General features: G+C 44.6%; 1 protein-coding gene across 3 annotated transcripts in view; it reads left to right on the top strand.

The window, feature by feature from the left end:
- Positions 1-17,210, top strand: part of macrod2 (mono-ADP ribosylhydrolase 2) — a 937,884-nt gene that overhangs the window by 40,906 nt on the left and 879,768 nt on the right. For all 3 annotated transcript variants that reach the window (XM_078230387.1, XM_078230388.1, XM_078230389.1), the window contains exon 4: positions 525-635. In XM_078230387.1, coding sequence (XP_078086513.1) covers positions 525-635 — 111 coding nt within the window. The remainder of the gene's footprint in view (positions 1-524; positions 636-17,210) is intronic.

Here is a 17,210-nt window from a genome sequence, read left to right on the forward strand (position 1 = left end):
CACTGTAGGGATCCTATGATTCTATGATACATTGAACATGCTGTGCAGTAGCAGCCTATTCAGCCCCACTCGTCTGTGCTGGGTTTTTAAATTCCACAAAGATGTGCAGATTTGGTGGATTGGCAATGCTAAAATGCCCATTAGTGTCCAAGATATATTTAGGTTAGGGGGATTAGTGGGGTAAAATACGTGGGGTTACAGGGATAGGGTGGGGATAGGGCCGAGGTAAGACTTGGTGCAGACTCGATGGAACGAATGGCTTTCTTCTGCTCCATAGGGATTCTACATGACTCTTCTTCCATTCCATCTACAGCATCTCAGCCTTTCAGCATATCTTTCTATTCCATTTTCACTCCTCTATTCATCATATAAGCTACTTATACCTCAATCATTTCCTGTGGTAACGAGTTCAGCATTCTAGCTGTTGCCGTTCTGTTGCTTCTATCGGTGCTCGTCCCTTGGTTTTGCTCTTGCCTTGGCCAGATGGGAAAGCTGACGATAAGCTCCTTGATTCCATGTTGTAGGTGAAGAAGACGAAGAGGTCCCGGCTCAAAAATCCCCCAAGCTGGACGATAATGTTTCACTCTACCGAGGCGACATAACAAAGCTCAAAATTGATGCGATCGTAAATGCAGGTCTGTACTTCAATTACAATCTAATGAAAGAAGGCGATTGTGAGAGAAAAATTGTAGGGCAATGGCTAGATTTGTGATTCTGTAACAAGCCTGTAGACTTACTGTTTATGTTCTTGGATAAATGAATTCCCAAGACATTTTACCAGGTGACTGTGCTCTATCTAATAGTATTCTATGTCTGGTTCATGAGTGGTATGTCCATACTGTGTTTTTTTAATTGTATCTAATTGTTCAGAAGATTTGTACCAAATGTGTTTGCATTGCAGGATCATATACTGCAAGCATAAGATAGGAATGTGAAGATAGGAATGTGAAAATGGGTGTGCAGATATGCACAATGTGATATCTGACCAAACTATTGCAAAAGGTGGATACTGCACAGTTGTACCAAATACACTCTTGTGTGTTATTGTTCATTCAGTCATTGATGTTGTTGGTGAGGCAACTCCACACAGGGAATGAGTACAGATGAGGGTTGAGTGAAGCAGGTTGTGGTAATATCAGTCCTTACTGTCAGATTAAGGAACACCAACTTGCCGCAGTGGAAAAACTGTTTTCTTTAAAATAGGAAAGTTGACAGTACATTTCCATGTTGACACGCCTGAAGGCACACTGTATCATCGACTCCTACGAGAAAAATGTCATTTAAAGTTATTTTTAAAAAAAACTTAGGCAGGCAGTCTCCTTTCTATTTACTTGGTGTCATCCAAGGAGATGCCTGTGAGTGGTACTTGGTTTGGCCTAGATCCATCTTCCACCTGACATAAAACAGACCCGTGTTTTCTTGCTTCCCATCGTGTTTGAGGCTAATCCACCAAATCGACACATCTTCGGACCTTTGTGGTTTTCTCTGTTGCCAATGGTTGTTCCAGACTGCCCTATATATCTGTACATGTATTCGATATTAAAGTGAGTGGTTTCACGATTTCTGCACCAGTAGATGGTACTGAAAATCTAACATTATGCGATGGATCGGAAAAAATGGAGGGGTCACCTACTGTTGTATTATAGCATTAAACTCTACACTTGAGCCAACACGTGTCATTGAAAACTGGCAAAATTTACAGTTACTGTAAAAGACAAACAGCAAAGTGTCGAAAGAACACATCTGTCCAACAAATAGCCCTTTGCAGCTGGAGTTGATTTCCCAGCATGAAGAAACTGGGAATTCTGCAGCGAGTAACTCACCTCCTGACTCCCCAAAGCCTGTCCACCATCTACGAGGCACAAGTCAGGAGTGTGATGGAATACTCCCCACTTGCCTGGATGGGTGCAGCTCCAACAACACTCATGACTCTTGACACCATCCAGGACAAAGCAGCCCTGTTTCATCGGCACCTCATACACCTCCTTCACCATTCACTCCCTCCACTACTGATCTACAGTGGCAGCAGTGTGCACCATCTCCAAGATGCATTGCAGCAACTCATCAAAACTTTTTTGGCAGCACCTTCGAAATCCGTGAGCTCTGCCATCTAGATAAAGGAGCACAACAAGGTGTGTGGGATGACCACCACGTGCAAGTTTCCCTCCAAAGTTGCACACCCTCCTGACTTGGAAGTGTATCACTGTCCCTTCATTGCTGCTGGATCAAAATCCTGGAACTTGTACAACACTAACTGAGTACTTCTATACTCTGCAGTGGTTCAAGAAGGCAGCTCGCCCCTACCTATTCAATGATAGTTAGAGATCCACATTAAATTCTGGCCTTGCCAACTACTCCACTTAATGTATAACTCTGCAGAAAAACCGTCCCTGCTACTCCCACACGCAACTGTTTCTGTGTCCCTTTGCCATTATGTCTGGAAAATAAAGAGGTCTTACTGCAGATCAACTGCTGATCTGAAAGGAAAGCTGATGCACAAAGTATCTCATGCTGGGCTGGAGAGGAACATAGGTTCCCCAACTCAGATTGTGCCTGAAACCAATCAGCCCCGCTTCCACTGACTGCAAAGCCCATACTCAGTAAACTAATGAGACAGACCACAACTGAAACCCTTTTCCTGCTCCCTGCCACAGATCATAACACAGTAAGAAGTTTAACAACACCAGGTTAAAGTCCAACAGGTTTATTTGGTAGCAAAAGCCACACAAGCTTTCGAAGCTCTAAGCCCCTTCTTCAGGTGATACATGCAGGGTCGGAACAACAAGAGTCTTTTGCTGTGAACAAATTCCAATTAGAACCGTGATCCCACACTTAATTTTCCCCAGAGGCTTCGAAGAACAGGAAACAATGAACAAAACCCCAAACATAATCCCAACCCAAAACCTCAAAGAACAACGTCTTGGGGTACCAGAGTCATCTTCCTCCCACGCAACAGAAAATCGCTGTGAAAAGGAGGAAGGTTAATCCCAATCCCCGACCTCAAGAATAGAATTTCTTACAATGAAACTCTTTTCTAGGCCCCCTCCTGCACTAAATGTAAGAATTTGACCATTCCCCAAATATAATTCCTCCTCCACTGTAAATTAAAAAGTTTAAAGTTTATTTATTAGTGTCACAAATAGGCTAACATTAACACTGCAGTGAAGTTACTGTGAAAATCCCCTAGTTGCCACACTCCGGCGCCTGTTTGGGTACACCTGAGGGAGAATTTAGCACAGCCAATGCACCGAGCCAGCACGTCTTTCACATTGGGAGGAAACCAGAGCACTCAGAGGAAACCCACGCAGACACTGGGAGAATGTGCAGACTCTGCACAGACAGTGACCCAAGCTGGGAATTGAACCCGAGTCCCTGGCGCGGTGAGGCAGCGGTGCTAACCACTGTGTCATTTCATGGGCAATTACATCCCAAGGATCAACCTTTTCATAGAAACATAGAATCCCTACAGTGCAGAAGGAGGCCATTCAGCCCATCAAGCTTTTAAAGATTGTAGCCCACAAACTTCATGGAGCATGTCTGTTCTCCTGACCCACCACTCTCTAGATGAGACCAATCTCGGCGGAATTCTCTCAACCCAGCCATGGCGGGTTTGGTGGCGGTCAGGTTGGCAACGGAGGATCTGGCAGGAGCCACAAAGTGGGAAATCTTCCAGTGTAAAATGACATTGCTATTCTCCAATTAACCTGCTGTCAGGTGGCATGAATGCCATTTACATTCATTTGCAGCTCATTAAAACAGCTGCCCATCCATGTCTCTTCAGCTCTTCTAGTCTTGTGTCACGCCAACAGGAAATCATGTCAGCGTCAAACCCAGTTGTTAACGAGTAGCGTGCACAAGGTGGTCCTCCGTTCCCAGAGACTTTGGGGTGAGGGCAACAACTTTCTGCCATAGTGCTGCACTGCTCCTAATGCACTGAACACTACTCTGCCTGGGCAGACCGGCTCCTGCTCTCTATCTCCATGCCGAGCTGGTCTCCATGGATTGCACCGTGCTCCTGGACCCTCCTGTGTCACCGAGTCGGATCAGTGCTGTGCCTGGGGTTGTGGGGTACAGGGATCTCCTTCCCTCTCGCTGGTGCCACACACCAGTGTCTATCTGGACATCACCATGTAGTCACCGCAACAATGGTGAGAAGTTCGACTGGGGGTGGAGTGCAAGGTGAGGAGGAGGTGGTATTATGACCTGACAAAGGCATTCGGAATGTGGAAGGAGGGCTGTTCAAGGGGAGAGGAGCGGGGTGATGGCAGGCAGAGGGGTAAGAAGGTGGATGAATGAAGATGCACAATGGAAGGCAGAGTGAACATCGAGGAGAGGGAAGCTGGACCCCGACAACACAGCATGAAAAGCTCACTAACCAGGGGGTCAAAGGGATCAGATATCTTCTTGAAGCTGCTAGCCTTTTCCCTCTGGGTCACTGACTTCCTGCACTGGTGAAGACAGGCGGGCTGGAGGGAGTAATATGAGTGTGCTGGACTGGTGTTTAAAAATGACACTGCGAGCTTCAAACCTGTCAACTGGTGGACGAATCAGCTGCCGGCCCACCAGGAGAGTCGGAGGGGAACTCGTCTGTGCCAAATTAATACGGTTCCAAAAGCAGAATCTGGCACGAGATCCAGCCACTCCGGGTTCGTTAACCAGTTGAATAATTCACTTGTTGGAATATACTTGTATAGAACTATGCTCAGAATTATTTATTGTCATGCTTAATTTGTGACATACATAAAGATTCTTACTACTAGAAACTGGAACCAGTATTTAGAAAGAAGACAAAAACAGAAAATGCTGGAGAAAATCAGCAGGTCTGACAGAAACTGTGGAGAGAGAATAGAGCCAATGTTTCGAGTTTGGATGATCCTTCGTCAGAGCTGGAAAGAAGATTTAATATATTTGTTTGACAGTTTCACTTTCTGATGCTCCTTTCTGATAACCCCCCCCCACTTTCTGATAACCCCCCCCCCCCCCCCCCCCCCCGAGAACTTGTGTTCTCATGCGCTCACTCCCTCTCACAGTTTACTTTGGCTTTCTTTCCTTCCCTCTTAGTTCCTACTGAAACCCTCCTCCTACACAAATCCTTGCCTCTACCATCCCTTTCTTGCAGAACACAAGCCACACTCCATCCTGATTGGGAAATATATCACCGTTTCTTCACTGTCACTGGGTCAAAACCCTGGAACTCCCTCTCTAACAGCACAGTGGGTGTACTTACACCACAAGAATTGCAGTGATTCAAGAAGGCAGCTCACCACCACCTTCTCGAGGGCAATTGGGATTGGGCAATAAATGTTGGCCCAACCAGCGATGCCCATGTCCCAAGAATGAATAAAAAAATCATGAACAACATATAGCCAACCCTACACATCAACTTCTGTGTTTGCTTTTGAAGCTTATAGGCATAGCAAATGTTTGGTAGGTTCCCTTATGTGGAATGTTATAGGCAGTGTATGAGAGCGTCCATTATACTACCTCTCATTTGGTTCTTATAATGACTGATATTGGGAAGCGACAAATTACTGTTGCCTTTTACAGCAAAATATAGATATGACAGTTAAGTACAGGCAATTGACTCTATCTACACTTCCCACTGTCTCGGAAAAGCAGCCAGCATAATCAAGAACCCCACACGCCCCGGACATTCTCCCACCTTCTTCCATTGGAAAAAAGATACAAAAGTCAGCTCACGTACCAACCGACTTGAGAACAGCTTCTTCCTGCTGCCATCAGACTTTTGAATGGACCCACCTCCACATTAAGTTGATCTTTCTCTACACCCTAGCTATGACTGTAACGCTACATTCTGCACTCATAGAAACATAGAAACCCTACAGTGCAGAAACAGGCCATTCGGCCCATCGAGTCTGCACCGACCACAATCCCACCCAGGCCCTACTCCCATATTCCTACACATTTACCCGCTAATCCCTCGAACCTACGCGTCGCAGGACACTAAGGGACAATTTTAGCATGGCCAATCAACCTAACCCGCACATCTTTGGACTGTGGGAGGAAACCGGAGCACCCGGAGGAAACCCACGCAGACACGAGGAGAATGTGCAAACTCCACACAGACAGTGACCCAAGTCGGGAATCTCTCCTTTCCTTCTCTATGAACAGTATGCTTTGTCTGAATAGTGCGCAAGGAACAATTCTTTTCACTGTATACTAATACATGTGACAATAATAAATCAAATCAAGTCAAATTAATATTGATAATCTTGACAATGGTCAATAAGCTGTCATAGCAGCCTTCCTGGAGTGGCCTTGTTAGAAATGCCAGCTAATTTCTCCTTTATTGACAGGAGCTTGGTCAATGTCGCGTGTTTGAGATTTACTTCAGAATTCAGTGTAAAGACTGAAATGGAAGCTTCATGTGACATTTTTCATGGTACTGATTATTGTGACGTTTTCATTGATTTGTCAGTTTGGCATGTCACATGCGAGCATAGACGTCAGCACTGTTCATCATTGTTGAATGACTGACAAAGTGTTTGGAAAAAGCATGAAGGTTTTGTTCTAGTTTTTCTATGGTGAGGTGAGTTATTATTTCATCTTTTTCCTTTCAGTTTCCAGCTTGGTAGCGCACAGAGAAACTTTCCTTTTGTGCCCTAAATTCGAAAGATCAAGGTAGCAATCTTGTGTGTGCCCGGATTGCATTTAGGTCTTATGTTTCTCTCGCCTGCCATTCAGAAACTCATTATAATGAGGTCCACTTATGAGGCTGTGAATACATCACTGTAATGTAAGCTCGCAATCAATCCTTGAAATTGGGAATGAACCTTGCTCTTAATGAACAGGTGCAGAAAGGATGAATTCTAATGTGACACAGCTCTGACAGCCTATCAAGTGATTTCACTGATCGCTGATCCATTCCTTTGGCAGCACAATTAATCACCGAGTTAGGGATCTTCATCTCTGAAAGCAAGGACTGGAAATGAATTCACAAGTGTGACCGATTAGGCCAGTGTTGAGCAGTTCTGGCTGGGCGTGAAGAAATCTTTCAGTGAGGAGTTAATTTATTCCATGCTCCACCATGTAATTTTCAACATCGAATCTTCCTTGCCCTACATTTTGAGGTGCTTCGTGTCACATGGGACGGCGGGGTAAGCCGTTTGACAACGCAAGATAAAGCAATGAACATAGCTAATTGCCCTGTAAACAAAGGGATGTTTGTTATGTTAAGTACCACTGTGGTTGAATCATAATAAGTAACACACAACCATAGCAGTATAAGAAACAGCAGTATCACTTACCCCAGGAGTTTCTCTAAAGAAGGCACCCAATCTAATCCTGTTTTGTTTTTTAATTGATTTTTTAGAAATCAATCTAATCCTATCAGGACCTGTCCTGGTCCCCCCACTATCATTAAGAAAGCCCACCAGCGCCTCTACTTTCTCAGAAGACTAAGGAAATTTGGCATGTCAACTACGACTCTCACCAACTTTCACAGATGCACCATAGAAAGCATTCTTTCTGGTTGTACCACAGCTTGGTATGGCTCCTGCCCAAGACTGCAAGAAACTGCAAAAGGTTGTGAATCTAGTCCAATCCATCGCGCAAACCAGCCTCCCATCCATTGACTCCGTCTGCACTTCCTGCTGCCTCGGCAAAGCAGCCAGCATAATTAAGGACCGCATGCACCCCGGACATTCTCTCTTCCACCTCCTTCCGTCGGGAAAAAGAGACAAAAGTCTGAGGTCACGTACCAACCAACGCAAGAACAGCTTCTTCCCTGCTGCTGTCAGACTTTAGAATGGACCTACCTTGCATTAAGTTGATCTTTCTCGACACCCTAGCTATGACTGTAACACTACATTTTGCACTCTCTCCTTTCCTTCTCTATGAACGGTATGCTTTGTCTGTACTGCGCGCAAGAAACAATACTTTTCACTGTATGTTAATACAAGCGATAATAACAAATCAAATCAAATCCCCTTTGAAGTCCTCTGACAGAGAGGAGATGTGAATTTCACTGGGGAGGAGCGTCCCCTCTCCACAACTGATCACTCAGCCCCAATGTATTTGCGCATTGTATTGTATTTGTTTATTTGAAGTCTCTGGGCCTTCCCAGAAAGCTGAAACCTTTGAAACCCTCTCTTGCATTGAAAATCTGTTTCAATTTCATAGTGCAGTGCTTTGAAATAGGCTTTCATTCACAGCTTAATGTGTTTCCACTTGGCCTCCAGTCAGCTGTGTTTATTTACCTTTCCCTTCACACTTGAATGCATCCACAAGTACCTCATTGTTCCCAATGGCAATACTTGCAAAGACTCTAAGCCTGATTGACAGCTGTGGTTTATTCCCTTTGAAGAAGGCGCCTCAATATCTGAATAGCCGATCTGGCCGGTGTTTCTCTCTGGATTGGCTGCTTTACATCTTTCAGGTGGGTGAATCCCACCTGCCAGATGCTGCCAGCACCAGTGGGAAGTTCTCTGATTTTCCCGCTGGCGTGGACACTTCATCCCAATTTGGGAGAATTGCGCCCTTTCAATTATAAAGGAATGAACGGTTATGGGGATAAAATGGGAAAGTGGGATTATCATTTTAGATGAGTCATGATCTCATTGAATGGTGGAGCTGATGGGCCGAATGGCTAATTTATGCTCTTACATCTATGGTCTTATGGTCTCGTGTTGAATTCACTACAGCACGAAATAGTTGAGATGAAAGGCATGGATTTCTTTTTTATTCATTTGTGGGACAAGGGCTTCTCTGGCTGGCCAGCATTTATTGCCCATCCCTAGTTGCCCTTGAGAAGGTGATGGTGAACTACTTTCTTGAATGCAACTGAGGTACTTGCGAGGTCATTTCAGAGGCCAGTTGAGAATTAGCCACATTGCTGCGGCTCTGGAGTCACACGTAGGCCAGACCAGGTGAGGACGGCAGATTTCCTTCCCTAAAGAACATTCATGAACCAGATGGGTTTTTCAGACAATCAACAATGGTTTCGTGGTCATCAGTAGATTCTTAATTCCAGATCTTTCTTAAAATTGAATTCAAATTCCACCATCTGCCATGGCAGGATTCGAACCTAGGCTCCCAGAAAAATAAGCTGAGTTTCTCAATTAAAAGTCTCGCTCAATTAATACCTCAAGGCCATCGCCCACCTGGATGCATAGAAAGGGAAATATGATTAACATGATGAGGGAGAAAGGGATAGAAGGTTATGTTAATGAGGGATAGAATCATAGAATCCCTAGAATGCCGAAGGAAGCCATTCACCCCATTGAGTCTGCACCAATCGCAATCCTACCCAGGCCCTATCCCCGTGACCCCACATATTTACCCTGCTAATCCCCTGGGGTCAATTTAGCATGGCCAATCCACCTAACCCGCACATCTTTGGACTGATAGGAGGACACTCATATTAGTATAAACACCAGCAAGGATCAGACTTTGTCTCTGAACACTGTGATTGCAAATAGGATTTTTTTGCGAAGATTTTTGTAAAGTATTTACAGATGCAGCAGTATAGTTTCTGTGAAGACCTATTAAAGATTAAATAAATAAACCACTTTTCAGCTTTAGAAAGCAACTAGCAATCGATATTGTTTTATGTTTGGAAAAATGACAACTCATGATTCATATACCCTATCTCTTGACGGTTAAGGGTGATTTACGAAACAATGGCATTATTGACGTTTAACCTGGACTTTGAGTCGACGTGATGTTGTGGATTCTGGCCTCCAGATGGCAGTGTGTTGCCTTTTTCAGATGAAATGATCATCCCACTTTCTTTAAATACAGCAGCAAATTTGGAAGCTTGCAGAGATCTGAGGATTTGCAAAACAGCGGATGGGCTTTAATCAGTGTCTATTTCTGGGGAGTTTTGCTCTGAGCGTTTAACATTCTGCTGGGCGGCATGGTGGCACAGTGGTTAGCACTGCTGCCTCACAATGCCAGGGACCCGGGTTCGATTCCCGGCTTGGGTCACTGTCTGTGTGGAGTCTGCACGTTCTCCCCGTGTCTGCGTGGGTTTCCTCCGGGATGCTCCGGTTTCCTCCCACACTCCAAAGATGTGCAGGTTAGGTGGATTGCGAAAATTGCCCCTTAGTGTCAGGGGGACTAGCTAGGGTGGGTGCATGGGGTTATGGGGATAGGGCCTGGGTGGGTTTGTGGCTGGTGCAAACTCGATGGGCCGAATGGCCTCCTTCTGCACTGTGGGGATTCTATGATTCTATGATGTGGGAACAGGCTGCACTGTCCCTGCACCAAACGTTCGTAGGGCTGAGCCAATAACTGTTCCTCTCCTCACAGATGCAGTCAGACCTGCTGAGTGTTTGCAGTGCTTTCTGACTTCCATTCACAGTGTTTAGCTTGTGTGGCACTTTTCCCGTGCTCCGTTGGGTTAAATGACGTTCTGTGAACCGTTCCAGTTGTTGCAGAAGATTTCCTGCAAAGCTTCTCGACAGACTCTTTTGACATCTCTCTCCTCTCCATCCTAGTAATTTTCTTTGTCTGTTAATTACCCTAATACAAGACAGTGTCCCTCTGTGCAATCTATTGCTGCAGCTCCTGTTACGCTGTTCTGAAGCGGTCAGTGTGGAGACACGGGCAGAATTTGCTGTCAAGATGTCAGCATGGCTAATAGCGATTGGCTTGATTTATGGTACAGCAGCTTCGAGCGATGCTGGGCTAAATGTGAATATCCAAAGGTTTTGGTCTGAATTACGCTGCTGCACCGTTTGCAACACAGAAATTGTACCTCGTCCTTAACTCCCATTTGATATACAAGAATTTGCTGCTCTCCTGTCCTGCTTGTAACCCTACCTGGAGATCAGGTGTCACGGTCTTGGACCATCCTCTGTCATTCATTGTAGCCCAGCTGCTACTGCTCTGTGATATCCGTCATCCAACTATACCAGGGCTGACCCCTCTCTGCTGCCCTCCAGTTTGCTCTCTGGAAGAGGCCTCTGTACCTTTTTAATTCTGATCAAATGACCAGAGTGCTGACATTTTCTTTTATGGACGCCACCTTTGAGTTATTTTTATTTTTGCAATCTTAAGTCACCATTTCATTTGTCTTGTGCTCTGTTTGTGGAATTTTTAGTACTTGTCTCAGTCTGCCCATTTCAAAGGCCTTAATTTTCTTCCACAGTTCAGTTTCAGTTTAAGTTTATTTATTAGTGTCACAAGTAGGCTTACATTAACACTGCAATGAAGTTACTGTGAAATTCCCCTAGTCGCCACATTCCGGCGCCTGTTCGGGTACATTGAGGGAGAATTTAGCCTGGCTAATCTACCAACCTGCACATCTTTGGACTGTGGGAGGAAACCGGAGCACCCGGAGGAAACCCGCGCAGACACGGGGAGAACGTGCAGCCTCTGCCCAGGCAGTGACCCAAGCCGGGAATTGAATCTGAGTCCCTGGTACTTTGAGGCAGCTGTGTCGCCCCAGTCTTACATCATTTAAAAAAAACTAGTTTTAATAATCTAGGAATTAATTATGCTGCAGTGATTTAATGGAATTTTGCTATTTTTTTCAGGGCCAGAGCAGTTGTTTATCAGTAGTTATTACTCAGATTGCCACTAAGAACCCAGCTGCACCTTATTCAACATAGTTTAATTTTATATGTGGTTTCTATGCTGCACAACCATGAAAGATCAACAGCAACTTCAGAATTTATGTCTGAATCTGTGTTTGCACTAAATCCTGAAGTTGCAGTCAGAATCAAGAGGGTTAATTATGCTGAGTACTGACAAATTAGTTTGTGTGTGCTTGAAACCACTTTTAACATTAATTTAAAGGAAAGATCACAGCCAATTATTAATGTATAAATTAGTAATCAAATATAGATGTTATTGGTCAATTGCCTGGAGCAATCCGATCTTATGCGAGGTTATTCACTTTGGAAGAAATAATAGCAAATTGGATTATTATCGAAATGGAAAGAAATTACACCATGCTGCTGTGCAGAGGGACCTGGGGGTCCTTGTGCATGAGACGCAAAAACCCAGTCTGTAGGTGCAACAGGTGATCAAGAAGGCAAATTGGATGTTGGCCTATATCGCAAGGGGGATGGAATATAAAAGCAGAGATGTCTTGCTGCATCTGTACAGGGCATTGATGAGGCCGCAGCTGGAATACTGTGTGCAGTATTGGTCCCCTTATTTGTGGAAGGATATATTGGCCTTGGAGGGAGTGCAGAGAAGGTTCACCAGGTTGATACCGGAGATGAGGGGTGTTGATTATGAGGAGAGACTGAGCAGATTGGGTTTGTACTCGTTGGAATTTAGAAGGCTGAGGGGGGATCTTATAGAGACCTATAAGATAATGAAGGGGCTGGATAGGGTAGAGGTGGAGAGATTCTTTCCACTTGGAAAGGAAGCTAGAACTAGAGGGCACAGCCTCAAAATAAAGGGGGGTCAGTTTAGGACAGAGTTGAGGAGGAACTTCTCTCAGAGGGTGGTGAATCTCTGGAATCCTCTGCCCACTGAAGTGGTGGAGGCTACCTCGTTGAATATGTTTAAATCACGGATAGATGGATTCCTGATCGGTAAGGGAATTAGGGGTTATGGGGATCAGGCGGGTAAGTGGAACTGATCCACTTCAGATCAGCCATGATCTTATTGAATGGCAGGGCAGGCTCGAGGGGCTAGATGGCCTACTCCTGCTCCTATTTCTTATGTTCTTATGTTCTTATCAGTCACAATTTTAAAAAAAATATAGTTGGTGTTTATTTTTTTGAATGTAGCCCAATCCATCACGCAAACCAGCCTCCCATCCATTGACTCTGTCCACAATTCCCGCTGCCTTGGCAAAGCAGCCAGCATAATTAAGGACCCCACGCACCCCGGACATTCTCTCTTCCACCTTCTTCCGTCGGGAAAAAGATACAAAAGTCTGAGATCACGTACCAACCGTCTCAAGAGCAGCTTCTTCCCTGCTGCCATCAGACTTTTCAATGGACCTACCTCGCATTAAGTTGATCTTTCTCTACACCCTAGCTATGACTGTAACACTACATTCTGCACCCTCTCCTTTCCTGCTCTATGAACGGTATGCTTTGTCTGTATCGCGCGCAAGAAACAATACTTTTCACTGTATATTAATACATGTGACAATAATAAATCAAATAAAAATTTTCTCCCCCATTCTTTTATCTCGTTACTGCTTGTGGAGCTTTGGTTGAATGTTAAGTAAGGGCTTGGTGAACACTCTGAACAAAATTCAATACTCTACATTCAAGGGGACAATAGCTCTACAAAGAGTATGAATCATTTATTGGATATTTCTGTCACAGGTAAAGGTTGAGAGGTGCTAGATTTAAAACTGAGACGAGGACGAACTACTTCTTACAGAGGGTGGTGAATTTGTGGAACACGCTGCCCCATAGCGCGGTGGAGTCTGAATCATTGAATGGATTCAAGGACATAGATATATTTTTGATTTTTAAAAAAACAGGTTAAAGGGATGTGGGAAAGAGGTAGGGTGGGTGGTGGATTTGAGATCGGGAAGAGATCAGCCATGATCTGATTGAATGGCGGAGCAGACTCAAAGGGCTGAATTGCCTACTTTTGCTCCTAATTCCAATGTTCCTATGTCTCGCTAATTCCAACCATCGCCCCCACCTCATCTCCATACACGTCCCTTTCCCCTCTTTCTCTCCAATGTGTGGGTGGCACAGTGGTTAGCGCTGCTGCCTCACAGCGCCCGGGACCTGGGTTCGATTCCCGACTTGGGTCACTGTCTGTGCGGAGTCTGCACGTTCTCTTCGTGTCTGCGTGGGTCTCCTCCAGGTGCTCCAGTTTCCTCCCACAGTCCGAAAGACGTGCTGGTTAGGAGGAAAATTCTCCCTCAGTGTGCCCGAACAGGCGCCCGAGTATGATGATTTGGGGATTTTCACAGTAGCTTCATTGCTGTGTTAATGTAAGCCTACTTGTGACACTAATACATAAACCCCCATAAAATTGTCACATTGATGTTTTTGCTATGATGTGGGGACGTTAACTCTAATTTGCTTGGCCACTTGGAGGATTGAATGGCAGTAATGCATGAGAGCAACTTCAATACAACCCTTTCAGCATTGAACATAGGATTGGAACGTAGGCTAAACCTTGATCTCAATTCTAGTCAACATTGCACCTCGATGGATTTCTGTCCATTTTCTGTCCATATTCTGCAGCGTAAAATTAACCTGCACCAAATTTTAACCCAACATTTGTGCATCAGAACTGTGGAAGCCTTAAAATAAGTGAGTGACTGAAAATTTCCAACGTAAATATTCATAGAATCTCTTCTGTGCAGAAGGAAGCCATTCAGCGCACTGAGCCTGCACCAACAACAATCCCACACAGGCCCTATCCCCTTAACCCCATGTAGTTATCCTGCTAATCCCCCTGACAATTTAGCATGGCCAATCCACCTAACCCACACATCTTTGGAGTTTGGGAGGAAACCCACGCGGACACAGGGAAAAATGTGCAAACTCCGCACAGACCCGAGGCCGGAATTGAACCTGGGTCCCTGGCACTATGAGGCAGCAGTGCTAACCACTGTGCCACCGTGCCGCCCATTGTGCTATTGTTTTTGTGAGGCTTAGAGGAATTTTATTGTCACTTACTAATACCATGGTCTGACGACATTGGAATGTGCAATAATTGGTAAAGTGGAAAGTATTCTATTCTGTAATTGCAAATTTGACAGGCTTTTATGAATAAAGAGAAATCAAAATCATTTAGCATTGAACTGGTTGAGAGTTCAAATTCAGGCAATTTTTATTTTGCAATTCAAGATCAAAAGATGATTGATCCAAACTGTTGAAGTGTTACATTCACATTGCCGGAGAAAGCTAAACACGCGCTAATATTTGTGCAGTTATTCTAAATATATTATCGAGTGAATGACATGAAGGGCTCTTTTACCTGAATGTGTTCCAAGTGAGGGTGCATGTTAAATTGGCTACCAGTGAAAGATATGCCTAAAGGAATCACTTGTCCCTTTTTCCTTCTCCTGTACTAATATTTTCTAGTTTGAGAATTGTATCTGAATCCCGACTGAGGGAAATTGGTCACAGACGTGAAAATCCGGGCGGGATTTTCCAGCCGTGCTTTCCCCAAGGCAGGAAAATCCTGCCCGAAGTCAATGGGCCTTTCCACGATCCGTGTCCCACCCGCTACGGTTCCCAAGGCGGGTGGAACAGGAAAATACCCCCCTCCCCCCATATCAGATCTCTAACCCTAATGCAAATCCCTCCGTGACCTTTGCAACCCCTCCTTTAACCTCGTATTCGCCCCAGGATCTTTAGGGTTTCTAAATCTGGGAAGTTCAGCCTCTCCTCTCTGTTCACTTCACCTTGGGTTTTGAGAATGTATTCAAAGGTGGAAAGACAAGATGAGAAATGGATAGAGATCGACACAGTAAGAACTGTGACAGCAGAAAGCGCATCACTACCTGGGCGCCTGATGAATAGATGGGGTTAGACCAACTCTCTGTTGGAGAACCTTTATTTGGTTATTTATACATTGAAATTGCTATCCTTGATCGTGGAGGGCAATGCATTGTTGTGATCTCAACTGATACTACCACACAAGTCGGATCCCAGGGTGGAACCTGGTTTACTCTATTCTAACTTTTATTATTTGTTTAAAAACAAGGAGGGGAGCTACTGAACAGAGTCACAGGAGTCTGCTGATGAACCTTTAACAAAATAATAAAGCATTTATTGAACAAGAAAAGATTAGCTGTATTACAATGCTCCTTCACCCACAGCTATATCTTTACAGATATATACAGATTAGTAAGGATAATACAAGTTACAAAATCTCTCTTGTACTCCAGTGTTCACAGTAAGTACACGGTCCACGTAAACCAATTGGCCACCTATGGCCGGACACATCACACTCTGAAGCCAAGTGACAAAAGTCACCCCAAACAGATGCTTCTCACACTGTGAGCCAACTGATCTCACTGAAACTCTGCCTTTTACATGAGGGCTTCCAATCTCAATGCTGAAAATGCTTTTTCTCAGACTCCTTCCACAAGGGTCCATCTCCAGGGTTTCAATCTCTCCTTCAGATCTTCCTCCTCCCTGAATTGTCATGTGCATTCAAGTTTTGCCTTACACACACACACACACACACACACACACACACTCACACTCACTCACACTCACACTCACACTCACACTCACACACTCACTCTCAGATACTCAGCCATACCAACAGAACACCACTGCTTCCCAGACCCATAATAAGGAGTCAGCCACCTTTGGCTGTCTATGCGGATCTTCTGGCTTCTGGCAAGCCAGCTTGTCCCATGTTTGCTTCCAGCAGCTTCCTCTCTTCAAACTTGCATCCTTCCTCTGCTCTTCACTTTTTGACTCCACTTAACCGGACCTTTTCCATTCTCCTCTTCCTTTCCTTTGACTTAACTAAAGATATTCTTGGGACCTTTCTCCTTCTCCTTCTCCTTTGGGATCTGCTTCCTGGCGTTCCCTCTCCCAGTGGAATGCTGACAACTTGATATCTCCCGTGAGATCCAGAACTCGCTCAATGTTCACCGTTACTTTAACTGTAGGGCAACTCACCTAAGATTCTAAGACTTATTTTTCTCTGCAGTCTGTTAGAATGCCCAGTTAGAGAGATTATAAACAGTCCACTTCACCTTGGAGCATAATCACCAACTGAACTAAAAGCTGCTGTTCTGTCTCGGTGGTCTCTCTCTCTCGACCCTGTTGCTAGGCCACAGCACAGATTCTTTTGACCTTGTGTTTCTTTGGACTTCCCTTCAAGAGTCGTAAAAAATTCAGGAATACAAACAACTCCAGAAGTGCTGTCTCCACTCTAACGTGAAACTACACTCAGGTTTCATCCTTTTTAACCCGCAACCAAAAAAATATAAATTAAACTTAAAAGTTATAGCTTATTCCTAATACCCAGGAGTATGAATACAACTTGCTTAACTATCTCTAATTCCTAACATTATATATATTGCAGTTACGTCACCACCAGTCACAGCCTATGGTCATTTGGTACTATGGCGACTTTATATTGCAGTTACAACCGGTATGTTTAAAATCAGCCAGTGGTTAATGTGTGGCCTTGTATGCCCCCAGCCAAGTGAATCTAGTGTGATTTCTGCAAGCCAACATTGTTGGGATGGATGTGAGACTTGTTTTTTGTGGGAATAAAAATGTTGGAGGATTGACTTTCAAATGCACGCTTGCAGAGTCGCGTTAACAAATCCAAAAGCA

Source organism: Mustelus asterias, chromosome 15 (genome assembly GCF_964213995.1).
Source record: "Mustelus asterias chromosome 15, sMusAst1.hap1.1, whole genome shotgun sequence".
NCBI classification, from domain to species: domain Eukaryota; kingdom Metazoa; phylum Chordata; class Chondrichthyes; order Carcharhiniformes; family Triakidae; genus Mustelus; species Mustelus asterias.